At 43.3% G+C, this 24,705-nt stretch overlaps 1 protein-coding gene across 1 annotated transcript in view; it reads right to left on the bottom strand.

Annotated features, from left to right (window-relative positions):
• LOC134360080 (hemicentin-1-like) overlaps window positions 1–24,705 on the bottom strand; it is a 425,813-nt gene that overhangs the window by 145,418 nt on the left and 255,690 nt on the right. Inside the window, exons 50-55 of the mRNA XM_063074161.1 lie at window positions 21,212–21,385; window positions 19,512–19,625; window positions 18,095–18,240; window positions 13,753–13,903; window positions 12,074–12,289; window positions 8,795–8,908 (exon numbers count right to left, since the gene is read on the bottom strand). Coding sequence (XP_062930231.1) covers window positions 8,795–8,908; window positions 12,074–12,289; window positions 13,753–13,903; window positions 18,095–18,240; window positions 19,512–19,625; window positions 21,212–21,385 — 915 coding nt within the window. The remainder of the gene's footprint in view (window positions 1–8,794; window positions 8,909–12,073; window positions 12,290–13,752; window positions 13,904–18,094; window positions 18,241–19,511; window positions 19,626–21,211; window positions 21,386–24,705) is intronic.

Genomic DNA, 24,705 nt, shown 5'->3' with positions numbered 1-24,705 from the left:
CACTTTACCGCAGAACGCTCCCTCAAATTTGCATCGGTCAGCTGACATCACAGCTCACAGAGCTGGAGATGGAGTGGTACATCAAAGAGGCACTTACATTTGACCTGCTACACATGCTGGGCCTGCAATGTGGTGATGTATGTGCAGTTTTGGCTACCATAGTCTGTACAATCCATAATAGGCAAAGCCCTCTCCACCATTGAGCACATCTACAAGGAGCATCTATCATTAAGGACACACACCATCCAGGCCATGCTCTCTTCTCACAGCTGCCATTGGGAAGGTGGTACAGGAGCCTTAGGTCCTACACCACCAACAGGAACAGTTATAACCCTACAACCTTCAGGCTCCTAAAACTGTGTAGATAACTTCACTCACCTCAACGCTGAACTGATTCCACAACCTATGGATTCACTTTCAAAGACTTTACAGCTCATGTTCTTAATATTATTTATTTACTTGTTAATATATTTTTTTTGTATTTGCACAGATCGTCTTAGTTGCACATTAGTTGCTTGTTTGTCTTTGTGTGTAATATTTCATTGATTCTATTGTATTTTTTTTGATCTATTGTGAATGCCTGCAAGAAAATGAATCTCCAGGTAGAATATGGTGACATATACAGCATGTATTTTGATAATAAAATTACTTTGAACTTTGACCCTCCGATATTCAGTTCTATTGATTTCAGTAGAATTTAACTACAATGACACCAGTTCCCCCAATGATGGCACTGTAACACTTCTCTCTGCTCTGAAGCCAATTCCCAATTCTGGGCTCTGAAGGCTCAAAACAGCCCTGCAAATAGTTATAACTTAAAGATATGGTCCACACCCTTCAGCTTAAACATCTTAATTTCTCTGCCTCCTGGTTGTGATTGAAGTCAGCATGAATACATTCATGAAATATTCCTGACTCCTGGTGTCCCTGATGAGATTCTGAAGATGAATTATAGGCTAATTACTACAAAACAGCATGTCAAATATGTACCATTCTCTTGTCTGCCAGCACCTAACTTCGCTAGATAAACAACTTTCTAAACTCATGTGTTAAGCCTGTGAGTTACTTTATCACTCACGATGTAAAATATTTTTTAGTAAGATTCTTTTGGAGTTATGCTGCTTCTTGCTTACTGGCACCTTACTTTGACAAATAAACACATTATTACATCTGACCGCATGAATTCTCTACAATGGTACAAATGGTCAACTAAAAATTCACCTCTTTGACCTTTGCAGCAGGTTCAGTACAAAAGAGTCCCAGGTGTATTAAGCAAACCGAATGTCAGAAGGAAACAGAAGTGCCACCCAGGAAAGAGGAGACTGAAGAGGTGATCAAAATTTGGTCTGAAGAAGTTTTTAGAAGTGCTACGAGGAATGAATTAGCAGAGTGAACATGGTTGGGTTGAGTTTTTCTCCGATCTTGGCAATTTACTTGCAAACGTTTCATCACCATGTGAGGTATGCTGTTGATTGTGGTGTGTCCTCCGAATGCTTGGTCTTTATACACTTGTCAATCAGCTGACTGGTCGACATTTTGAAAACTCAATTGTGATGCGGGGAGGAAACCTCATCATTTGCGCCATGGCTTTTGCTGAAAGTCTCTACCCATGAAACATAGAAAATAGGTGCAGGAATAGGCCATTTGGCCCTTCGAGCCTGCACCGCCATTCAGTACGATCATGGCTGATCATCCAACTCAGAACCCTGTACCTGCCTTCTCTCCATACCCCCTGATCCCTTTAGCCACAAGGGCATTATCTAACTCCCTCTTAAATATAGCCAATGAACTGGCCTCAACTGTTTCCTGTGGCAGAGAATTCCACAGATTCACCACTCTCTGTGTGAAGAAGTTTTTCCTCATCTCGGTCCTAAAAGGCTTCCCCTTTATCCTTAAACTGTGACCCCGCGTTCTGGACTTCCCCAACATCGGGAACAATCTTTCTGCATCTAGCCTGTCCAATCCCTTTAGAATTTTATACGTTTCAAAGTATAATGAAGATCAAGAGGGGCACAAATCCGACTGGGCAGCAGTGAAAGGCACGGCACAAGTGAACTCGCAGCATGCAAGGAAATTCCTAGAAGCGTAGTTTCCCATGAGCAACTCTGTAAATAAACACGTGGACCTCGATCCTGCTTATGAGACGACGTGGGCCAAATTCGAGACCACAATGCACGAAGTTGGCCTCGCAGCCGATAAGCGACGAGATTTCCTCCCCGCATCACAGTTGAGTTTCCGGAATGACATCCAATCAGCTGATTGAAAATAAAGGCCAAGCACTCGGACAACATGCTACCATCAGCAGCGTACTGACGATGTCTCCTCGTGCGGTGGTGAAGCATTTGCAAGTAAATTGCTAAGATCGGAGGACAACTCAACCATCAACCACCTGAGCTGCACATTTTCCAAATTATTTGCATAGTGAACGTTTACGACACTTTATGTGGATAAGTAACAAATCAGTTTGTCGGACCTCATGAAACCTCCATAGTGACACAAGTTCTCATTTAAGAATTCACCTCTTCCAATGCAATGATTCATAGTTCTCCTTTGAAACAAACTTTAATACAGAGCCGCTCAGATTCCAGAATAAATGTTTATCTTGGATCCGGCCCATATCTCTCACTGACTGAGAGGGGAGCACCATGGCTTTCCTATCAGTCAAGTTGTCCACACTGCCACAGCAGCCAGGAAATTCCTCACACACACTCTCGGAGTTTCCCGTGTAATTCTGGCAAAGTTATTTCATGGAAATGGTAACAAATCTGAGGATTTTCCCAGTTGATGCGATTGGATTCATGTTAAAATCCGTAACTAAAACAGTCAAGCAACAACACAGCTGAACTATATTGGGGTTCTGGCTGCATCCACAATCATTAAGGGTGAGGTGAAAGATGAAATATTTCAGGGGAACCTGAGGGGGGAGCATCTTCACTCAGAGGGTGGGGAGAGCCTGGAATGAGATGTCAGCAGATGCCAGTTTGATTGAAGCATTTAAGAGAAGTTTGGATAGGTACCTGGATGGGAGGGCTATGGATGGCTATGGTCCAGCTGCAGGTCGATGGGACAAGTTACAACAACAGTTTGGCATTGACTGCATGGGAAGGACAGATGAAGGGACTTGGCCCGAAACATCGATTCTTTATTCCTCTCCCTAGATGCTGTCTGACCTGCTGAGTTCCTCCAGCATTTTGTGTGTGCTACTCTGGATTTCCAGCATCAGCAAGATGTCTTGTGTTTATCTTTCAATAAAAGTGTCAAATATTCCACCAAACTTTCCTTCAAAGCTCAAAGTGCATTTATTATCAAAGTATGTATACATTATACAACCCTGAGAATTCGTCTCCTAACAGCAGAAACAAAGAAACCCAAAAGAACCCATTAAAAAAAGAATACCATCGAACATCCAATATGCAGGGACAGAAAATAAAACAAATCACGCAAGCAGTAACGGCGAGGGGATAGCATTCTGAACTGAAGTCCACAAAGCGAGTCCGAGACCCATGGTTCAGTGTGGAGCTGAGTAAACCTCGCAGAGCAGTGAGCTGACCCAGCCCACATCTTGCCTCAGACTCTGGTACCCTGACCTTTTCAATCCAGCTCGACATCCAAACTTTGGATTCAGTCGCCTCGATACACCCTAGGGTCTGGACCCCACTGCCTCGATTCAGCCTGTAGCTGACCTTTCCGACTTGGCACAGCAGAGCCCAGATCCCAGTGCACATCAAGGTGAATGAACCCAGTGTCAATCACTGTCCAGACACTGGGTTCATCCACCTTGATATGCACTGGGATCTGGGCTCTGCCGCCTCGATTCCGCCTGAATGCGACCATTCCCACTGACTGAACCTCGGGTCTTCCTCACTCTCAGCAACGGTTTTACTACATCAAATTGCCTCCAGGTCCAAAGGGAAGTTACTGACTATCGCTTGCAATGATAGTTTTGCCAGAAAAAAATGGGGTTAACAAAGTATTTGGTTATTTTCTTTGTTTTGTTAGCTCCCAGCCAGAAGTTGCTGAGGTTCACCAGCGTCATCTTAAACCGGAAAGTTTATTCCTATTCTTAGATGAGGAATATCGCTTATTCCACTTCTAATCTAATTATTTATTTATCTCAATGCTATAATTGAGGAGGGAGGAGAAGATGGCGGCGTGACGCCGCGCGCACGGCCGTTCCGAATGATATCATATGTGTTAACTAGGGGGCCGTGCACAATCCTGATTTGATGGAGACAGCCGTGAGAGGCACGGAGGAACACCTGGAGAAACTTCTGAAATGCCCACTTCGCTGCCGCTGCTACTGTGCGATCGAGAATATCTGGAGGGGAAGGCCCCAGATCCTTGGCTTTGTTTATTGCCTGTTGCCAGGGCCGGGGCCGAAGCGCTCGGCAGAGATGGTGCTCGGTATCGGAGAGCTGGTCAGAGGCTCGGAGTTTTTGGACAGACTCGGAGCCGGACTGTGGTCGGATGCTTCCAGGATGCTGCATTGGCAAGTTTACCGTCTGCGTGAGATGATGGGACTTTCGAGAGACTTTGAGACTTTTTACCGTGCCCATGGTCTGTTCTTTATCAAATTACGGTATTGCTTTGCACTGTTGTAACTATATGTTATAATTATGTGTTTTTTGTCAGTTTTTCAGTCGGTTTGTCTTGTGTTTCTGTGGTATCATTCTGGAGAAACATTGTATCATTTCTTAACGCATGTATTACTAAATGACAATAAAAGAGGACTGCGTGTCCTCATAATCTAAAATAATCTAATAATAATTTATTATCTGAATTTTAATCGTGCAGTAGGAATAAAAATAAAGCTGAGAAAACAAAGTGATCCATGAAAATAAGCAACTGGACGGCAACAGGGAGAACTGAGCAGCAGATGCCTTCTACAGCTCTCAACTTACCTAGTGTTACCATTATTGCACTTCGTGATGACAAAGCCCTACTTCCTCACTTGTTTAACTTTATGAGTCTGGTCTCCTGCCAGTTTGGCTTTACAGATGTGTCTTCAGTTTCCTGGAGTCAGGAGACACGCTCTCTGCGACTGTGCTTGTTATAGTCTGGAGCTCTTTCAAATGCAGCTCGTTTCCAAAGTAGCTACTTGGAAAGTATCCACTCTGAGCCGGTGTGGACAACTTCACTCACCTGATTCTACAGCCTAAGGGCGCACTTTCAAGGGCTACAATTCATGTTCTCAATATTATTTAGTTATTATTGTTATTAGTTTTTTTTGGTATTTGTACAGGCTATCATCTTCTGCACATTGGTTGTTTGTCAGAGTTTGTGTGTGTAGTTTTTCATCGATTCTATTTTATTTGTTTTTTCCAGAATGCCCGCAAGAAAATGAATTTCAGGGGTGTATATGATGACATGTATTGCATGTGCTTTGTTAATAAGCTTACTTCGGGTTTCTGGGTGTCACAATCTCCCAGGACCTGAAGTGGACACCCAACGCGGACACTCTTATCAAAAAGGCTCAGCAGAGGTTGTATTTCCTACGTCAACTCAGGAAGTACAACCTGCCTCAGGAGCTGCTGATTCAATTCTATTCAGGAATAATCCAGTCTGTTCTCCGTTCGTCCATCACTGTCTGGTTTGGATCAGCTACCAAACAAGACAAGAATAGACTCCAAAGAACCGTCAGGGCTGCGGAAAGGATTATTGTTGTGAAGCTGCTCTCGATCCAGGACTTATATGCATCTAGAGTCAGGAAGCGAGCAAGCAGCATCATTGTAGACCCATCACACCCTGGACATCACCTGTTCCAACTCCTTCCTTCTGGTAGGCGCTTTAGATCAGTGTATGCCAGGACAAATAGGTACAGGAACAGTTTCTTTCCGTATGCCATCAGTCTTATGAACACTTGAATTTTAGTCTATTATAAACCAAGTCCACCTGTACATACACAGGTATACCTCATTGCATATAGTTCACGATTATTTGCACTATTGTTTTGTTTGCTTTTTGATTCTGTACAGCGAGAGCTCAGGGAAACCGGCATCAAATTCACATACTTGGCGATTACAAAGGATTCTGATTCTGATTTGAACTTTGAAAGTACATAACAGTCCAAATGGAAAACCTTCTTGTGTCATAAAGCAGTTCTTCAAGCCCTTGCACCAAATAGTTTTAACCACTTAGAGGGCTGTTCAAATGAAGCCTAACACTATATAAAGGCAATACTAATCTAAGTCTCAGGACTAGTAAGAGTTCTTAATTCATACCCATTTAGTTTTTTTTCATGAAAGAACAATATTTTGTGAGTTTTGTTAAAGTTGCCCCCAATGATTACACTAAGCTTTACTCAGTATTGTTTGAGGATAAACTTTAAAAGGAAAACCAATCATTAATCTTGACTGACCTTCACACCCTTTTCGAAGATTCAAAGATACGAAGTACATTTACTATCAAAATATATATTCAGTATACAACCCTGAGATTCGTATTGCCCCAGACAGCCACAAAACAAAGAAACACTGTGGAACCCCGTTCAAAGAAAACATCAAATTCCCAACGCGTGAAAAAGAACAAATTGTGCAATTGGCAAAAATGAGTGAAAAACACAGAAAATAAAACATCAAAGCGTCATTGAAAGGATCTAGGAATGTTCAGTTTAGTTTTGCTCAGTTAAATTTAGCACATTCTTACTGAACTTCTTTATGTCATGGTTCTTAACTTCGGCTTTTCAATAAAAAAGACAGTCTAGGAAAAACTTAACTATTAGATCTTACAGAATTTTGCATTTAATAGGGCAAAAACCTGTGCCCTTGAAGCTGGACGTTACTCTGTTAGGGGTTTTAAATGCTGTCAATTGAGGTCAGAGTTGAGGAAATAGAAAAGCAAACTATGGGGGAGAAATTACAATTTGAATAATAAGTTATTGCATTCAGACAAAGCAAAAGATAAAGTTAATAGAGGAATAGGAATGAGAGAAGATTTGATGGAATGAGTTTTAAATTTTAATGAAAGATATGTTGTTTTTAATGATTTCAAGTCGATGAGCTAAATCCTGAAATGTTCACATTTAACATCTTGTAAAATGTATGTTTATTATTACGGTGAGCATGCTGAAATTTTAAAAAGTCTATTCCTTTTGGATCGATCCACAGTCTGCAGTACCGGGTCTGCAGCAAGGCATTTGCTCACTGACTCATTTACTGGTTCACTGAATTTAATCAGTCTGAGTAATGTTACTGAGCTCAGCATCTAGAAAGCTCAGCCAGCCAGCAGTGCGCATTGCATCAGACACAGCGCCTGGCAAGGTGCTGATAAAAAGAACAAACCGAGGACACTGCAAATCGGAAATGAAAGAGAAATCCATTAACCACACAGACAGCGGAGTATACAAAGGGAATAGAAGTTTAAAAAAAGCACAACTGAGGCAGCAAAGAGGAACAACAAGGTTAAATTATCAAAGAACTTAAAACTATTTGATGAAATACATTACACATGCATCAAGAAAAAAGGAAGGCTGGGATAGGAATCAAAACCAGAAGAAAGTCACCCAGAGAACGACAAGAATGTGAAACTGGCTATTGCAGGGTGTGGTTTAAGTAAATGGAAGGTAGAAGAGTACAGTGTAGGCCCTTCAGCCCACAATGTTGTGCCCACCTTTTAACCTACTCGGAGATCGATCTGACCCTTTCCTCCCACATATGTCCTCCATGGGCACCGCGGTGGCGTAGTTGTTAGTGCGGTATTACAGCTCGGCCAAGCGGTTAAGGTGTTGGTCTAGTGATTTGAAGGTCGCTAGTTCGAGCCTTGGCTGAGGCAGTGTGTGTGTCCTTGAGCAAGGCACTTAACCACACATTGCTCTGCAACGACACCGGTGCCAAGCTGTATGGGTCCTAATGCCTTCCCTTGGACAGTATTGGTGGCGTGGAGAGGGGAGGCTTGCAGCATGGGCAACTGCTGATCTTCCATACAACCTTGCCCAGACCTGCGCCCTGGAAACCTTCCAAGGCGCGAATCCATGGTCCCACAAGACTAACGGATGCCTATTGCAGCTCGGGGTGTCGGAGTTTGGAGTTCAATTCCGGTACCGTCAGAAAGGAGTCTCTGTATGCCCCACCCGTGGAATGTGTGGGTCTCCTCCTGGTGCTCTGGTTTCCCCCCACAGTCCAAAAACGTACCGGTTAGTAGGTTAATTGGTCATTGTAAATTGTCCCGTGATTAGGTTAGGGTTAAATCAAGGTTGTCAGGGGTTGCTGGGGTGGGAAGGACAGGAAGACCTTACTCCATGCAGTCTTGCTAAATAAATATTAAAATAAAATTTTCCATCATCCATGTGCCTATCTAAGAGTGTCCCTAATGTATTTGCTTCCACCACCATGGTAGCATGTTCCATATATCTACCACTCTCTGTATGAAAATTGCCCCCTATACTTTCCTCCAATCAACTTAAAATTATCCTCTCTTGTATTAGTCATTTATGCCCTGGGAAAAACAGCATTGATACGTTCACGGGGAGGCTGGAAAGTATATGAGCACCGAGAGAATAGAGGGTTATGATAAGAACAGACGAAGGAACAATGGCGATCAAGTAGGGCATAGTTGGGCTGAATAGCCTATATCCCTTCCAAATGTCCTATGCAGAATGCACTACACAGTTATCTGCCTTAACATAACCGTTCATCCTCACGGGAGAACGAGTGAAAATCAAAACAGTAAGAGCATGGAACGGAGCAGTCTAAATTAGTTTGAGTTGTCACTTGAAGGCCACACTTGAACATCCATCACTCGATTCTACTGCGGATTTTCCAGAGGAACTTCAGATGTTTTATATTTGAATACTCACCCAGGACGATGAGCTCATAGTGGAGCTGGTCCTCTCCAACTTCATTGACAGCTTGGCAGGTATACCTCCCAGCATCATCAACTCGCATCCTGGGGATCTGCAGAATATGGCTTCCTAGGAAGGGGTCAAAATCCAACAAGAAACAATTTTGACTGATCTTGCCTCTTACTTTATCCTTAGTGAATTTTTTTAAACATTTCATGGCTCTGAAGTAGTTAACTGAATTCTTTTCAGTGAAAATGCAGTTAATGACAAAACAGGACCTCTGTGAATCATATTAAGAAATAGTTCAAAAGAGAGTATTTGGTGATCCATCACAAGCTACTGCAGTCTTAGGTTTCACCACTAATTTCTTCTGAGGGCTATCAATTGTTGCTTTAATGTTTCTAACTGATGCTTCCCCTCTGTGATAAATCTACGCAGGGTCTAAACTCAGAAGGTCGGTGCTATCCAATGAAAGCCCAGACTTCTGGAATTCTTCATAGTAACTCTGCCAGAGGAAGCTTTTCAGTTGCCTTTCCTGCACTTCAATGTGTCATTACTGATTGGCCGGTTACCTTCCGAAGGGGCAAGAGCTTGCTTATGGGGAAGTGGTTCACAAACCTTCTTTTCTACACTCCCTTCTTGACACCGGCGGCCCATTCTGTGGTTGCATTGTCACTGGTGCCAAAAGTGGAAGTCCTTTGTGTGAAGCCATAAAGCTTGTACTTATAACGAGCTGTTACTGGAACAAGACATCTCAAGGTGTGACTTGTTAGCATAGGGGGCGACCTCAAGTTTATGGAGATGTTCAAAGGAGGCCAGATTTGATGTCCCACCAAATAGATTGCAAGAGTTAACAATGGCATTCCAAGGTGTCAGAATTTCATCTTAATGACCATAAGAAGGTTATTATTTTCTTATGCATGGCAACCAAGTGTTCCAATGAGGAGGTCAACAATCTGCAATTTCCTTTCCAGCTGGAGTCACCAGAAAACAAATGGGATTGAGAATCCTGGCTGATTGTCATCTCACGCGTGACCAGAGCATTGAGGTAAGCTGCAATACTCCCTTCCCTGCTCGCTACCAATGACACAATAAATGGTAGCTAACTCACTATGTAACTTTAGACTTACTAGACTAACACAGGAGCTCACTACAACGACTGGTTAAGGGATCCTATCTTTGTTGAACAGTGAATTAGCAGAATACATCAAAACCACGATAATATGTACAGGTGATGAAAATAATGCTCCCCCTATTCGCAACAATAACAGTCTCTCTTTCATCTGTAACTCTTTAATTGTCCAATGTTGGTGCAACAATTGAGAATTTCTCAAGTGCCATTATTCCTTCAACAGTTGTTTGGTGATTTAGAGTGACAATTATTCCATGAAAGAATTTGTCCTAAATTCTTTGCTGTTTGGCCTGCAGCTGACGGTTGTCCTATTTTATAGATCTGTTTGGAATTCCTGTAGAATTGTGACCACACCTCCTGTCAATCAATAAGACAGGACATATTACAGCCAGGTGCAGAATAACGATATTTAAGAATGTAAAATGTAAAGTGATGACTTAAAGAGGTCTTTAACATCCCGGTTTCTTCAGTTAAGCGCTTGAAATGACAGCTTTGTGTCCTGATGCATGAGCCATATAGTCAGAAGATCCATAATAAACACAAACATTGGAATGCTCTGGCTTTCAGATCGACGAAAGAAAGATAAATTGATTTGTAACTACCCTAAGAGCTTAATGGCTTAATTCAGCTCCTATGTCCTATGTATGAGGAGCATTTGATGGCTTCGGGCCTGTATTTACTAGAGTTTATCAGGATGGGGGGGGGGGGATCTCATTGAAACCTTTTGAATATCGAAAGGCCTAGTTAGAGTGGATGTGCAGAGGAATTTTTCCTATAGTGGGGGAGTCTAGGACCAAATGCCACACCTTAGGATAGAAGGACACCCCTTTAGATCAGGTATGAGGAGGAATTTCTTTAGCCAGAGGGTCATAGATCTGTGAAATTCATTGCCACAGTCAGCGTCTTTGTATCAGGCTTTACGGAGTCGTGTTTAAAATTTAAGGAGGCAAAATGATATTAGTGTCAAAGTGCTCAAAATTTAAAAAGCTTACACAATATTTGTTCCCAACATTAGCACCAAACCCTTTCAAGTCATATATAATGTGGGCTGGCTGACTTCCGGTCTTAAACATAACCTTAATTTCAGAAGAGTGTCATTGCCAGTCCATCAGCTACCCTTTGGCCCCCAACTGAAGGTGGAGATGTTCTATTTGTCACTTATGGGCTACCAGGGAGCTGGATAGACATAGATCTTTTATCCAGATTGCACAGGTGAAACTATTTCAAAACAAGAACAGAAATCACAGAAACAGAAAATGTTTCCTTTACTATTTCTGAGGCACAGGCTCATTCCCACTCCAAGGTTCTCTGAAACTATACAAATCTACTTGTTTTTGGTCAGTAGGATGAGAAAGGCTTTACCTAACTAACCCGAGTTGAATTTCAAACCAGTTCTATGGAGTGACTATACAGAATTCTAATGCTTATCACAACCCAATGCTGCCTGCAACCTGCCATCCTTAACATAACTCCATTCAAATTATGTTCCAAGTCACCGTTTTTCAAAAGGACTTCACTATCTTGGAGACACAGAGCACCACAGCACAGAAACAGGCCCTTTGGATTGTCTGGACTGCTGTGAACTGCTATTCTGCCTAGTTCCATCAACCCTGACCTGGACCATAGCTCTCCATACCCCTCACATCCATGTACATATCCAAATTTCTTTTAAACAATGCAATTAAACCAGTTCCATTGGCATCGCGTCCCACACTCTCACCAGCCTCTGAGTGAAGCAGCTCCCCTCAGGTTCCCCTTAAATCTTTCACCTCTCACCCTTAACCCATGACTCTAGTTCTAGCCTCACCCAACCTCAGTGGAAAAAGCCTGCTCGCATTTAGCCTGTCTATAGCCCTCAAAATTCTGCACACCCCTGTCAAATCCTCCCTCATTCTTCCACACTCCAGGGAATAAAGACCCAACCTGTTCAACCTTCCTCTATAACTCAGGTCCTCAAGTCCAAACTTTGCTTTGAATGTTGAAGGCAATGCTTACATTTAGAATGATGTACTGCAATAATGTTATTTGTTTGGGGACTGGTCTGCAGTGCAGAATAGCGCATTGCTCCCTTGGGGTCTTTCATTCTGTAAAGTGGAAACCATGCACAGCTCAGAAGAGGACTGGAGAAGCAACAGAGTCCTTCGGGGTCTAAGCAACTGTACCTGGAAGAATTATGATATCATCTGTGGCAGTGAGAGCATTACCATCCTTGTACCAGGAGAGCTTTGGTGGTGGGATGGCATTCGTCTCACAGTAAAGAGAAACTGGACTATTCACAATCACTTCCCGGCGTTCCACAATATCCTCAATGCCGTCTTCCTGAAATATCACCTCCCAGGCAGCGTTCACTCCATGGACCTTCTGGAAGATGGGAGGCACTGCAGTGTGTGTTGGAAGAAACATTATTTATTTAGTACTGTAAAACTGTTCCACACATTTAAAGTATTAAGACAGAACCAACTCTATTCTGAGTTTCTCAAGGTCCAATACAAGTTCCCAATTGCCTTGTAATACCATTTGTACCCCATTAAGGAGATTAGTTTTATTTGTCACATGTACATTGAAACATATTGTGAAATGTGTTGTTTACATCAAATCAAATCAGTGAGGATGCTGCTGGGCAGCCTGCAAATGATGCCAACATAGCATGCCCACAACTCACTTACCCTAAACTTTAATGTTTGCTCTAATTTTTTTTACAGCTCAGCAGACTGTCTATTGATCTGAGCAGGAAATTTTTACATGGCCTAAAAACTGCATGGCACTTATAATGTTTTTTTTTGCATCAAATAAGCACAAACCACAACACACAACACAAGTAAATGATGTCAGGCAGTCAAATGACAGGCACAATGGCAAAAGTAAAATGTTTTGACTAGATGGCGTTGGCGTTCAGCAGGCTGGTGGCTTACGAACAATGAGCTACTGACTTCCATTCTGTGTGTATTGTTACAATTTGTAACTGTGTTGTAACTTGAAACAATGACAATGTAAATAAATTGAAGCTCTAAACTGTTTCAAAGTAAAGGTTTTGGTACATTTATTATTTAAAAATTCATGGATTTATAGTCATTAAAGCATCATTATTAACAGGGCATTTCACAATTGTATTAACATAGATTTTACAATTATATCAGCATAATTTCAAAATTATATTAACATTAAAAAAAGAAAATTCCAGCTGTGTGGAAACAAATGGTATGTGCGCAGGAGCAAGTCAGTTACTGCGTGTCCGCACACCTGAGCACCTTTGAGAGAATAGTGCTAACTGTATGCCTTTTTTAGAATGTATGAGGAAACTGGAGGAGTCCTACACGATCATGGGGAGAATATACAAACTCCTTACAGACAGCAGTGAGAATTATCTTACAGCTGGGGCTAACCACTACGCTAATTCCACCATGGACGGTCCCAAGCCCAACTGTGAAAGGAAGCTGACAGGGCATAGGGCTAGTAACCCCATCCTGTAAAAACTACTGCTACAGAAACTCCAAAGACTTCCTCCCTGGGATGGCAAGATCTTCAGAGATGGGCCACACCTGAGGATGATTTGAAAGGCTGGCCCAGCATAGGGGAGTCTGGTGAGCTGCTGTCGGCAGCCTATGCCCCAGTAGCGATGATGGGCTAAAAAGGAGAAGAACCACTATGCTATGCCTCACTACTATGCTTTAATAGACCTGTGGCAAACTTGAATCTACACTGAATGATCTGGGCAGACAAGGATTGTGCACACAGGTACAGATGGATTGAACGTGAGAGTCAGAAAGGTGAGGAGAAGACAGGGCTGCAAGGAAACACATCCCTGCTGACACTGGCTGCTGCCTTCAGAATGACTACTGACCTTGAATGTTGACATGAAAGTCCTTCTCATCTTCTCCCGCAATATTTGTGGCCACGCAGGTGTAACGGCCTGTATCTGACACCTTTGTGTGCTTGATTTGCAGAGTGTGACCTTCATCAAGAATTTGAAGATGTTCACTCCCTGACAACAACTGGAATAAGAAGGAATGGTAACATTATGGCAGTTAAAATAAACTCTTCTCGGGCTTCCAGCCGGGTACAAGTATCGATTTTAACCATTGTTTCAATGACAAACTGCCAGCTTCATCAGGGATGATGCCTGTGCCTGCCTAGTCTGGTGGTATTTATACCCCTGTCGTCCTTCCCTCCTGATTGGCTAATTCTCATCCAATCAGGTTTCCGTTGTCCCGTCTTGTTTACAATCAAATTCCAGTTCTTACTTAGAGTGAGACCTTTGTCTTCATTAAAATTCTTTTCTTCTAGTTTTATTTCAATGGCTTCCTTTACCAGGTGGTCCCAAGAGCCATAGTGCAGCGCAGTAGTTTAGTGCCATCAATATCAATCCTATGCCCACTGTGAATGCAATGTTCTGCTACCACCAATTTCTCTGGTAACCCAAATGGATACACCTCCTGTGTTCCTCAATGTGGGTTTCCACTGTGCGTCCCGTCTGGCTGATATATGCTGCTCCACAGTCACAGGAAATCCTGTAAACGCCAGCCGACCAGGGTCCCAGGTCACCTTTGACCTGCATGAGATGTGATTTGAGCTTCCTTATGAAGCTTCCAGAACAATCACCAAGATCCTGAAGGAATGCCAGGGCTTCAAAGGGTATGGGGTGAAAGCAGGGGAGTGGGGATGACTGGATGAAGTGGATCAGCCCATGATTGCATGGCGGATCAGACTCGATGGGCTGAATGGCCTACTTCTGCTCCTTTATCTTATGGTCTTAAATACCAGATTAATATTGTCCACAAACATAGTCATAGTCATAGTCATACCTTATTGATCCTGGGGGAAATAAATAAAGTATGACTATGACTATGACTATGACTATGTGAGGGAGCTCAAATCACAGCTTATGTGGGTCAAAGATGACCTGGGACTCAGGTTGGCTGGTGTTTACAGGATTCCCTGTGAAGGTGGAGCAGTGTATATCAGAGAGATGGGTCACACAGTAGAAACCCGCATCAAGGAGCACAGAAGATGTATCCGTTTGGGTTGACTGCAGAAATCGGTGACAGCTGAACATTGCATTCACGACGGCCACAGGATTCACTTCAGCAGCACTAAACTACTGTGCCACATCAATGGCTTTTGTGACCACCTGGTGAAGGAAGCCATTGAAATAAAACTAGAGAGAAAGAATTTTAACAAAGACGAAGGTCTCACTCTAAGAAAGAACTGGAATTTGATTGTTAACAAGACGGGACAACGGAAACCTGATTGGATGAGGACTAACCAATCGGGACGGACGGACGATAGGGATATAAATACCACCTGACTAGACATGCCCAGACATCATCCCTGATGAAGATGGCAGAGTCTGTCGTTGAAACATTGGTTAAATTCGATATTTATAACCGACTGGAAGCCTGAGAAGAGTTTATTTGTCATATTTGCTGGGAAAGTACTAGATCCTTTTTCATTATGACAGTTAATCTTCACTCACTGCACCTTTCTTCCTTGGACCTCTGATAAATTCAATGATTGAGCATTTACAGTGTGAAGCTACAATGGATGGAACTATAACATTAACTCAATTTTCCCCAAAGAGCAGCCGCTAGCTAACGGAGGTTAGATGTAAGGAGGAAATAACCTCTTTCCCACATGCCTTCAATTGCTATTGCTTATGTTCAGGTATTCCTGGAATTTCCATTAGGGTAGGTAAAGTTCAGCTGGATAACTTGAATAACCAAAGCGCTATGCATAAATAACTAAAAATAGCAGTTTAACAAAAAGATGACTTCATTCGTTCTGGATCTGGGGTTTGCTCGCAGTTATAGCATTTATTATGCATCCTTTAAGTGCCCTTGACTGAATTCTTGCTGGGGCATTTCAGAGTCCATTTAACAGTCAACTACATTGGTGAAGATGGAGTCACATATGGCTAGAATCATTAGAGGACAGCCGATTTCCTCTGCTTAAGGGGGTAACTGAAACCAATGACATTGAGTAATTTTCTGGTTATTAATAAGCATGAGCAGAACTTCAAATGAATATTTGTTGATTAACTATATTTTAACTCTGCAAATGATAAGGTGGGATTTCAACTCAAGCCTCTGGAGTGTAGACCGGAGATGTTCAGATTGCTAGTCCTGTAGCAACCACCTTATCAATACCATGCCCATTAAAGATCTGGAGAGGAACATGAACATTTCAGTGTCTCCACCTGATATTTTGAGCCATTGAGCTTCCCCAGCAATTTGATTTTTGGGAAGATTTGGTTTTAGATGAGGGAAACAAGATCTAAGGCAACAAATTCCGAGGAGCAAAGGCAGCTGCAAAGGGTGTATTAATAAATTAGTGGCTAAACCTGAGAAAGATGCCATAGATATTCAGTAGCAGTTCTTCTTCAGTGGCCTTTCAGCAGGGAAGAGAACTTCCTCCCACTCCTGTTCTATTGGTTTTGAGGTGACCAGTGAGACTAATGTGGGACCTGGTAAGTCTACTATTGATGAGACAGGAAATGCCTGACAGGCAGGTGAGTGATTAGGTGATGAAGTGTTTACACCGGGTTTCTGTGGCTGGATGATATGTCAGCAACGTCCTCATTAACTTTGTAATGATCAGGGTGCGTAAAAACCTTGTGCTGTGCAATTTTTTTGCCCAGTAACAACAACACTTGTGCACTGAATTTTTAAGTGGAAGTCAACCTGAAGCTATTCTAAGGTGAATAAACTACCAAGTCCAGATTGTGGTTCAATGCTTAAAAGAAATAAAATAACACACATCAATAAGTCCTATTTCTTATATTCTCACAAAACATGCACAGCAGCCCTGTTGCGGGTAATGAAGGATTTTCTCGCCAGAGCTTTTGCTAAGTGACACTTCAAAAAGTCAAGTTTTCAATTATCACCCCATTTCTTTCCACTTGCAAATTCTCCAGCAACTTTTGCATTGTGACAATATACGCAGGTAACACCAGTTTCTGTATTGTACATTAATATTTCTCGTGGCCGCACGTTCCTGAACTCAGGAGCTTTTGGGGTAGCTGTTCCTACTATTTCATTAAGCCATTCTACTTTAAATGAACCAGCAGTTCTTTCGCGCTTCACGCCCTTTGCTTCTTTATCAGTTGCCAAAGTTGCTGATTTTTTTTTATAGACCATAGGTGCAGGAGTAGGTCATTCGGCCCTTTGAGCCAGCACCGCCATTCACTGTGATCATGGCTGATCATCCACAATCAGTATTCATTTCCTGCCTTACCCCCATATCCTTTGATTCTGTTATCTTTAAGAGCTCTATCCATCTCTTTCTTGAAAACATCCAGAGACTTGGCCTCCACTGCCTTCTGGGGCAGAGCATTCCATATATCCACCACTCTCTGGGTGAAAAAGTTTTTCCTCAACTCCGTTCTAAATGGCCTACCCCTTATTCTTAAACTGTGGCCTCTGGTTCTGGACTCACCCATCAGCGGGAACATGCTTCCTGTCTCCAGCGTGTCCAATCCCTCAATAATCTTACATGTTTCAATCAGATCCCCTCTCATCCTTCTAAATTCCAGTGTATACAAGCCCAGTCACTCCAATCTTTCAACATATGACAGTCCTGCCATCCCGGGAATTAACCTCGTGAACCTGCGCTGCACTCCTTCAATAGTAAGAATGTCCTTCCTCAAATTTGGAGACCAAAACTGCACACAATACTCCAGGTGTGGTCTCACCAGGGCCCTGTACAGCTGCAGAAGGACCTCTTTGCTCCTATACTCAATTCCCCTTGTTATGAAGGCCAGCATGCCATTAGCTTTCTTCACCGCCTGCTGTACCTACATGCTTGCTTTCAGTGACTGATATACAAGAACACCTAGATCTCGTGGTACTTCCCCTTTTCCTAACTTGACACCATTTAGATAATAATCTGTCTTCCTGTTCTTGCCACCAAAGTGGATAACCTCACATTTATCCACATTAAACTGCATCTGCCATGCATCTGCCCACTCACCCAGCCTGTCCAAGTCACCCTGCATTCTCATAACATCCTCTTCACATTTCACACTGCCACCCAGCTTTGTGTCATCTGCAAATTTGCTAATGTTACTTTTAATCCCTTCATCTAAATCATTTATGTATATTGTAAAGATTAATGTCTCCTGTTCTAAGCATGAAAATCAGTGGAAGGGAAACACAAAATTCTGCATTGTGTTTGCTCGCAGCGATTACCTGACCGTCCTTGTACCAGTGAACAGAAGGATATGGCACAGCCGAGGATTCACATGCCAGGGTGAGTGAAGTATTCACCTTGGTCTTGACCTCAGTTACACGAAAACTTCCCACTGCCTGATCGTCCTTCACAATCTGTGGAGGAACTGATACAAAGCACTGTTAAGAAAATTATCTGCCCTGTTGAGCGTGATAAGTTCTTTACCAAAGTAAGATTTTGATTTTTTTTCCTCCATCTGGCTGTTCCTGACTGTTGCTAGGTCTCCGAGTTCCTTTTCCAAAATATGTCCATGTGAGCTTGCAATCCCTCTGGAATTTTCCAGGAACATCAGCGTTTTGATGCGCAAGAACACTTCTACTTATGTTTTGTAAGATCACTGGCCATGGGAAAGAAATCTGTTGACTGACAGTAAAGAAGCAACCAAACACTGAGTGGCTATGGGTCTGTTTACTTTATAAACAGCATAGGACGATGGAGCACCAGGGGAGACATTATGTCCGTGGGGGAGGGGAGGGGAGGGCTGTGGTTCGAGTTTAGTGGTTTGAGATTGTTGGAAGCTGGTGGACAGATGTTGAAACTTCTGACTTGCAAACCGTCCCGGTCACAAAGGGACGACCTGAAGTTTGTCAGACGATTGGCTGCCAGACCCCTTGACATAGTCAATGTGGTATACATATTTACTTATTTAGAGACACGTCACAGAAGCATCCTTCCGGCCCAAAAAGCTCCTGTCACCCAGTTACGTCCATGTGGTCAACTAGAGTTGCCACTGGTTGTCCAAGGCTGATAGCGACAAGCTGCCCATTCAACCAGCCAATACATTTTAGATAACATCGCTTTAGAGCAGCAGTTAGCATAAACACCATTACAGTCCCGGCGACTTGGGTTCAATTCCCGCTGTTGTCCGTAAGAGGTTTGTACTGAGCCCAGCCGAAAGATGGGGTGCCACGGTAGCACAGGGGTCAGTGCGATGCTATTACAGCCTGGGGCATCGGAGTTTGGAGTTTGAAGTTCGGTCTCAGCTCCATCCGTAAGGAGTTTGTACATTCTCCCCATGACCGCGTGGGTTTCCTCCGGGTGCTCCGGTTTCCTCCCACAGTTGAAGGACTTACTGGTTGGCAGGTTAATTGGTCAATGTAAATTTTCCTGCTGATTAGGCTAGTCGGGCTGGAGGGGACTGTTCTGTTCTAGATCTCCAAATAAATAAATTAATTAAATTAATGTTGATATTGATGTGTAGCCTTGATCTTAGGGTGCAGACCCACAGCTCACTGAAAGTGGGCATCCAGGCAGATAGGTTGGTAAAGGAGCAATATGGCATGCTTCATTGGCTGGGGCATTGAGCATAACAACAGGCAAATCAAAGTGAACAATACGTAAAAGACACGCTTGACACACATGTCAGTAGACACTTACCGAAGACCTTGAGCTCGTAGTCCTTCACGGCCTCACCGGCCACATTGGTCACAACACAGCTGTAGCGACCAGCGTTTTCTTCTTGGACATTCAGAATATGCAGCCCCCGACCTCCTAGAAGCACGAGGGCATAATACTGAGATGTTCATGTTCCCACTCTTTAAATGAAGTCGCCTGCTCTTTTCCAAATCATTAAAAGTAGCAAATTGACTGTAAACCCTTAAATTATAATACAGTGCAAAATAAAAGCTACACACACAAAATGCTGTGGGAACTCAACAAGTTGGGTAGCATTTATGGAGTTGATATTGTGAGATCCTTCATCAGGACTGGAAAGGAAAGGGGCTGAAGCCAGAATAAGAAGGTAGAGGGAGGGGAAGGAGTTCAAGCTGGCAGGTGATAGGGGAAGCCGGGTAAGGGGGAAGGTGTGCGGGTGGGAGACGAGGGGGAATAAAGTAAGCCATTCCCCCTTCTGCTTACCATTTCATGCCTTCTCTTTTCATCACCTCCCTCTGGTTCACACAAAGTGCTGGAGGAACTCAGCAGGTCAGGCAGCATCTATGGAGGGGAATACGCCCTGATGAAGGGTCTCGGTCCGAAACGCTGACTGTTCATTCTCCTCCTAAAATGCTTCCTGACCTGCTGAGTTCCTCCGGTATTTTGTGTGTATTGCTCTGGATTTCCAGCATCTGCAGAGTCTCTTGTGTTTAAAATGCAAGATAGCTTTGATTTCCTCATGGTTAACACTATCTTTAATAGCCCTGTTTCATATTTCTTCCATCAGCTCTAAAACCAAGATGATAGGAACTCCCATTCCATTTGTAAGAGCCAGAAGCAGTGGAGTGGCTAACCTTTATCTGTAACCTCAAAGTCAACAGAAATTCGCTCCAGGGAAGATTTTCCAGGGCCAACTGCCCGTACTGGATTGTCACAAATACCGAAAGATTTGAAAAATGAGCAGGTTCTTTTCTGACACCTCTGATGTCCTAATACCCTAAAGGCACAATGCAGAGTGCTGCAACAGTCTTCTCAATGAGCTGTTCCATAGCAGGAATGTCATTTCAAAAATTGACTCAACCCTCTATGAATTAGAATCGGGTTTACTACCACTGCGGTAGAGTGCAATATATACACAAACTATAAATTACAGTAAGAAATATATATATGAAAATTAACTTAATCAAGTAGTGCAAAAAGAGAGCAAAGCTAGTGAGCTAGTGTTCATGTGTTGGCTCATTGTTCATTCAGAAAGAAGCCCTTCCTAAAACATTGTGCTTTGGGCTCCTGTACCCCCGCTTTGATGGTAGCAAAGAGAAGAGGTCATGTCCTGGGTGATGGAGGTCCTTAATGATGGATGCCACCTTTTTGAGCTACTGCCTTTTGAAGATGTCCTCGATGCTAGGGAGACTAGTGCCCATGATGGAGCTGGCTAAGTTTGCAACCTTCTGCAGCTTTTTACCAGTCTGTGCAGTGGCCCCTCCATATCAGGTGGTGATGCAATCAATTAGAATGGTCTCCATGGTACCTCAGTAGAAATTTTCTGGAGTCTTTGGTGACATACCAAATCTCCTCAAACTCCTAATGAAATGTACCCAGCGTCAATGTGTTTGGACCTTGTGGTACCATTTTATCAATGATTGCCCAACACCAAAGGCAGGAGCTTGCACTATTCACAGTGGAGAACCTGGACAGGAAATTACCTGGTAACAGGTGCATGTTTCTTGAAGCCTTGAAGGGAACCCCATCCTTCAGCCAGGTGATGGTTGGACTTGGATAGGCCACGGCCTCACACACCAACGAGGTGGGATTATTCACGATTACGACAACATCCTCTGGGGCACCATCTTCACCGACACTGGGTATTCTGGGAGCAACTGGGAAACAACGGAACGCGAAGAACTTTAGAAATAAGAGCAGGAGTAGGCAGATCATGTCTGATCAGGCCGTTAACTCCGTGTCACCTATCTGCTTTATCCCCACAACCCTTAAATCCTGGGCTATGCAAAAATCTGTCTAGCTGTGTCTTAAATGTATTGAATGAGGTGGCTCTACTGCTTCCCTGGGCAGATAATTCCACAGATTCACTACTCACTGGGAAAAGCATTTGATTTATTTATTTATTGAGATACAGTGCGGAATTAGCCCCTTCTGGCCCTTCAAGCCACACTGCCCAGCGATCCCCCCATTTAATCCTAGCCTAATCACGGAACAATTTACAATGACCAATTAACTCTCAACCAGTACGTCTTTGGACTGTGGGAGGAAACCCACACAGTCATGGGGAGAACGTACAAACTCCTTACCGGTAGTGGTGGGAGTTGAACCTGGGTCGTCTGTATTGTAAAGCATTGTGCTAACCTCTGCACTATCGTGCCACCCTGTCTCCACATCTTGGTCCTAAATTGATTCCCCTGAGTGCTGAGGCCATGTCCCCTAGTTCCAGTCTCACTGACCAGTGGAAACAACTTTCCTGCCTCCATCTTATCTATCTTTTTCATAATTTTATGTGTTTCTCCAAGTTCTCCTCTCGTCCTTCTGAATTCCAGTGTGTATAGTCCGAACTGACTCAATCTCTCATTATAAAATAACCCCCTCATCTCTAGAATCAATTTGACGAAAGGACACAAGGAAATAATCATAGCATCATTAGCATTTATACTCAGTAGCCACTTTATTAGGTGCACCTGCTTGTTAATGCAAATATCTAATCAGCCAATCATGTAGCAGCAACTTAGTACATAAAAGCATACAGAGATGGTCAAGAAATTCAGTTGTTGTTCAGACCAAGCATCAGAATGAGGAAGAAATGTGATCTAAGTGGCTTTGACTGTGGAATGATTGTTGGTGCCAGATGGGGTGGTCTGAATGTTTCAGAAACTGCTGATCTCCTGCAATTCTTCACACACAGATGTCTCTAAAGTTTAGAGAATGGTTCAACAAACAAAAAAAAATCCAGCGAATGGTAGATCTGTGGGCAAAAACACCTTGATAATGAAAGAGGAGAATGGTCAGACTGGTTCAAGCTGACAGGAAGGTGACGGCAACTCAAATAACCACGTGTTACAACAGTAGTGTGCAGAAGAGCATCTCTGAATGCACAACGTGTTGAAGCTTGAAGTGGATGGGCTACAGCAGGAGAAGATCACACCAGGTTCCACTCCTGTACCTAATAAAGTGGCCACTGAGTGGATGGCACAATTGGAGAACTTTGAGGTATCTGCAGCGAGCAGTCTCCTCCACTGACACGCCACTGCAGTGTGACAGGAAAAGTAAGTATCTACACACCGTCCTCCAGTGAGGAAATAGTAAGTTTTGTTGACCATAAAGTGTAGCATCAGACTTTCCACATCCTCTTGTTTCTCTGTCCACTTTGCACTGATTAAGCAGGGTCCCTGAGGGCACAACCTTTCTGGTTGGGTGTCTATGACCAGCACAGGGGTCGACGCTTGAACCTACATTGTGTATAAAGGCTGGAGAGTGAACGTAGGAGATATAATTAGCTAGCATGCAGATGACAGGAAAATTAGAGTTGCAGTAGATAATTGTTTAGAGCTGAAGCACGATATAGGTCAGACACAAAGTTGGGCAGAACGTTGACAGATGGAATGTAATCCCAGTAAGTGTGAGATGATGCATTTCAGGAAGTCAAACAGGGGTAGGGCAAGTACAGTAAATGGTAGGTCACTAAGAAATGTTGATGACAAAGGGACCTTGGGGTTCAGGTCCATGGATTCCTGAATGTGGCAACACAGGTAGGTAGGATGGTGATGAAGACATATAGAATGCTTGTCTTCATAGGTTGGGACATGGAATATGAGAGTTAGAATGTATTTCAGCTTTACAAAACACTGGTTAGACTGCTTTTGCTGCATCATGTGGATTTCTGGTTGCCACAATCTAAGAAGGCTGTGATTGCACTGGATAGAGAGAGAGTGCAGAGGAGATTCACTAGGATGTTTAGAGCTGAAGCAGGATATAGGTCAGACACAAAGGCTTTTTCCATTGAGAGTGGGGGAGATTCAAACAAGAGGACACGAGTTGAGAGTTAAAGGGCAAAAGTTTAGGGGTAACATGAGGGGGAACTTCTTTACTCAGAGAGTGGTAGCTGTGTGGAACGAGCTTCCAGCAGAAGTGGTTGAGGCAGGTTCGATGTTGTCGTTTAAAGTTAAATTGGACAGCTATATGGACAAGAAAGGAATGGAGGGTTATGGGCTGAGTGCAGGTCGGTGGGACTAGGAGAGAGTAAGAGTTCGGCACGGACTAGAAGGGCCGAGATGGCCTGTTTCCGTGCTGAAATAGTTATATGGTTATATGATGTTGTCTTGAGGACATCAGTTATGGGGAGAGATTGGATAGATTGGGTTTGATGAAAGTTGAGGTGTGACCTAATGTTTCAACTGAGTGCCAGCAGAATGAAATACAATCATTATATTTGACGGACATCTAGATGGGCACTTGAACAGGTAAAGTGGAGCAGGATACAGGTATTGTGGCACAAGAGGGATTAGTGTAGGGTTGGTATGAACATGAAGGATCTGTTCCTGTGCTGTACAACTCTGGAGCTGACTCTCAGATTACTGCTGACAGGGAAGGACTGGGATCAATAACTGGATAGGAATGGGAATGAAAGGGGCAAAATGGATGGGGGAAGAATGGAGATGTTAGTGGGATGGGTGCCAAGAAAGGGTACAACTTGGGAACGGGGGAAAATTTGTAAACCAGAGCCCTGAGTCTGTGAATTTCTGTGAGTCTGCTGGGGAAGTTGAAGTCCAATATCTACAAATCTGAGTCCGAGACTGCTGGAGACCAAGGATGGACTGTCCTGCCATAGGAGGTCTCTGTATGTGCATGTGTAGGTGTCTGGGAGGGAGGAAAGGGGTTTGTTTTGCTGTTGCTTGCTGTGTTCTGTGATCTTCTGTCGAACGTGGTGAGCGTGCTGTGTTGACGCTGACGCCGGAACTTGTGGTGTCACTTGCAGGCTGCGCCCAGCACACCCTCGGGTGCGTCAGTCGTTAGCGCAAACATCATGTTTTATTATGCTAAATGTTTTGATGCACACGTGATAAATAAATCTGAGTCTCAAATCTTGAATGGTGGTGGAAATGGGCAAAGAGAGGAGTGGGGGCTGGATTAGGAAGATACTGTATGTATGGGAAGAAGGGAGATGGGAACAGGGATAAATGAAAGAGTGGAA

Source organism: Mobula hypostoma, chromosome 21 (genome assembly GCF_963921235.1).
Source record: "Mobula hypostoma chromosome 21, sMobHyp1.1, whole genome shotgun sequence".
NCBI lineage: Eukaryota > Metazoa > Chordata > Chondrichthyes > Myliobatiformes > Myliobatidae > Mobula > Mobula hypostoma.
This window is presented reverse-complemented; position numbering and strand designations above follow the sequence as displayed.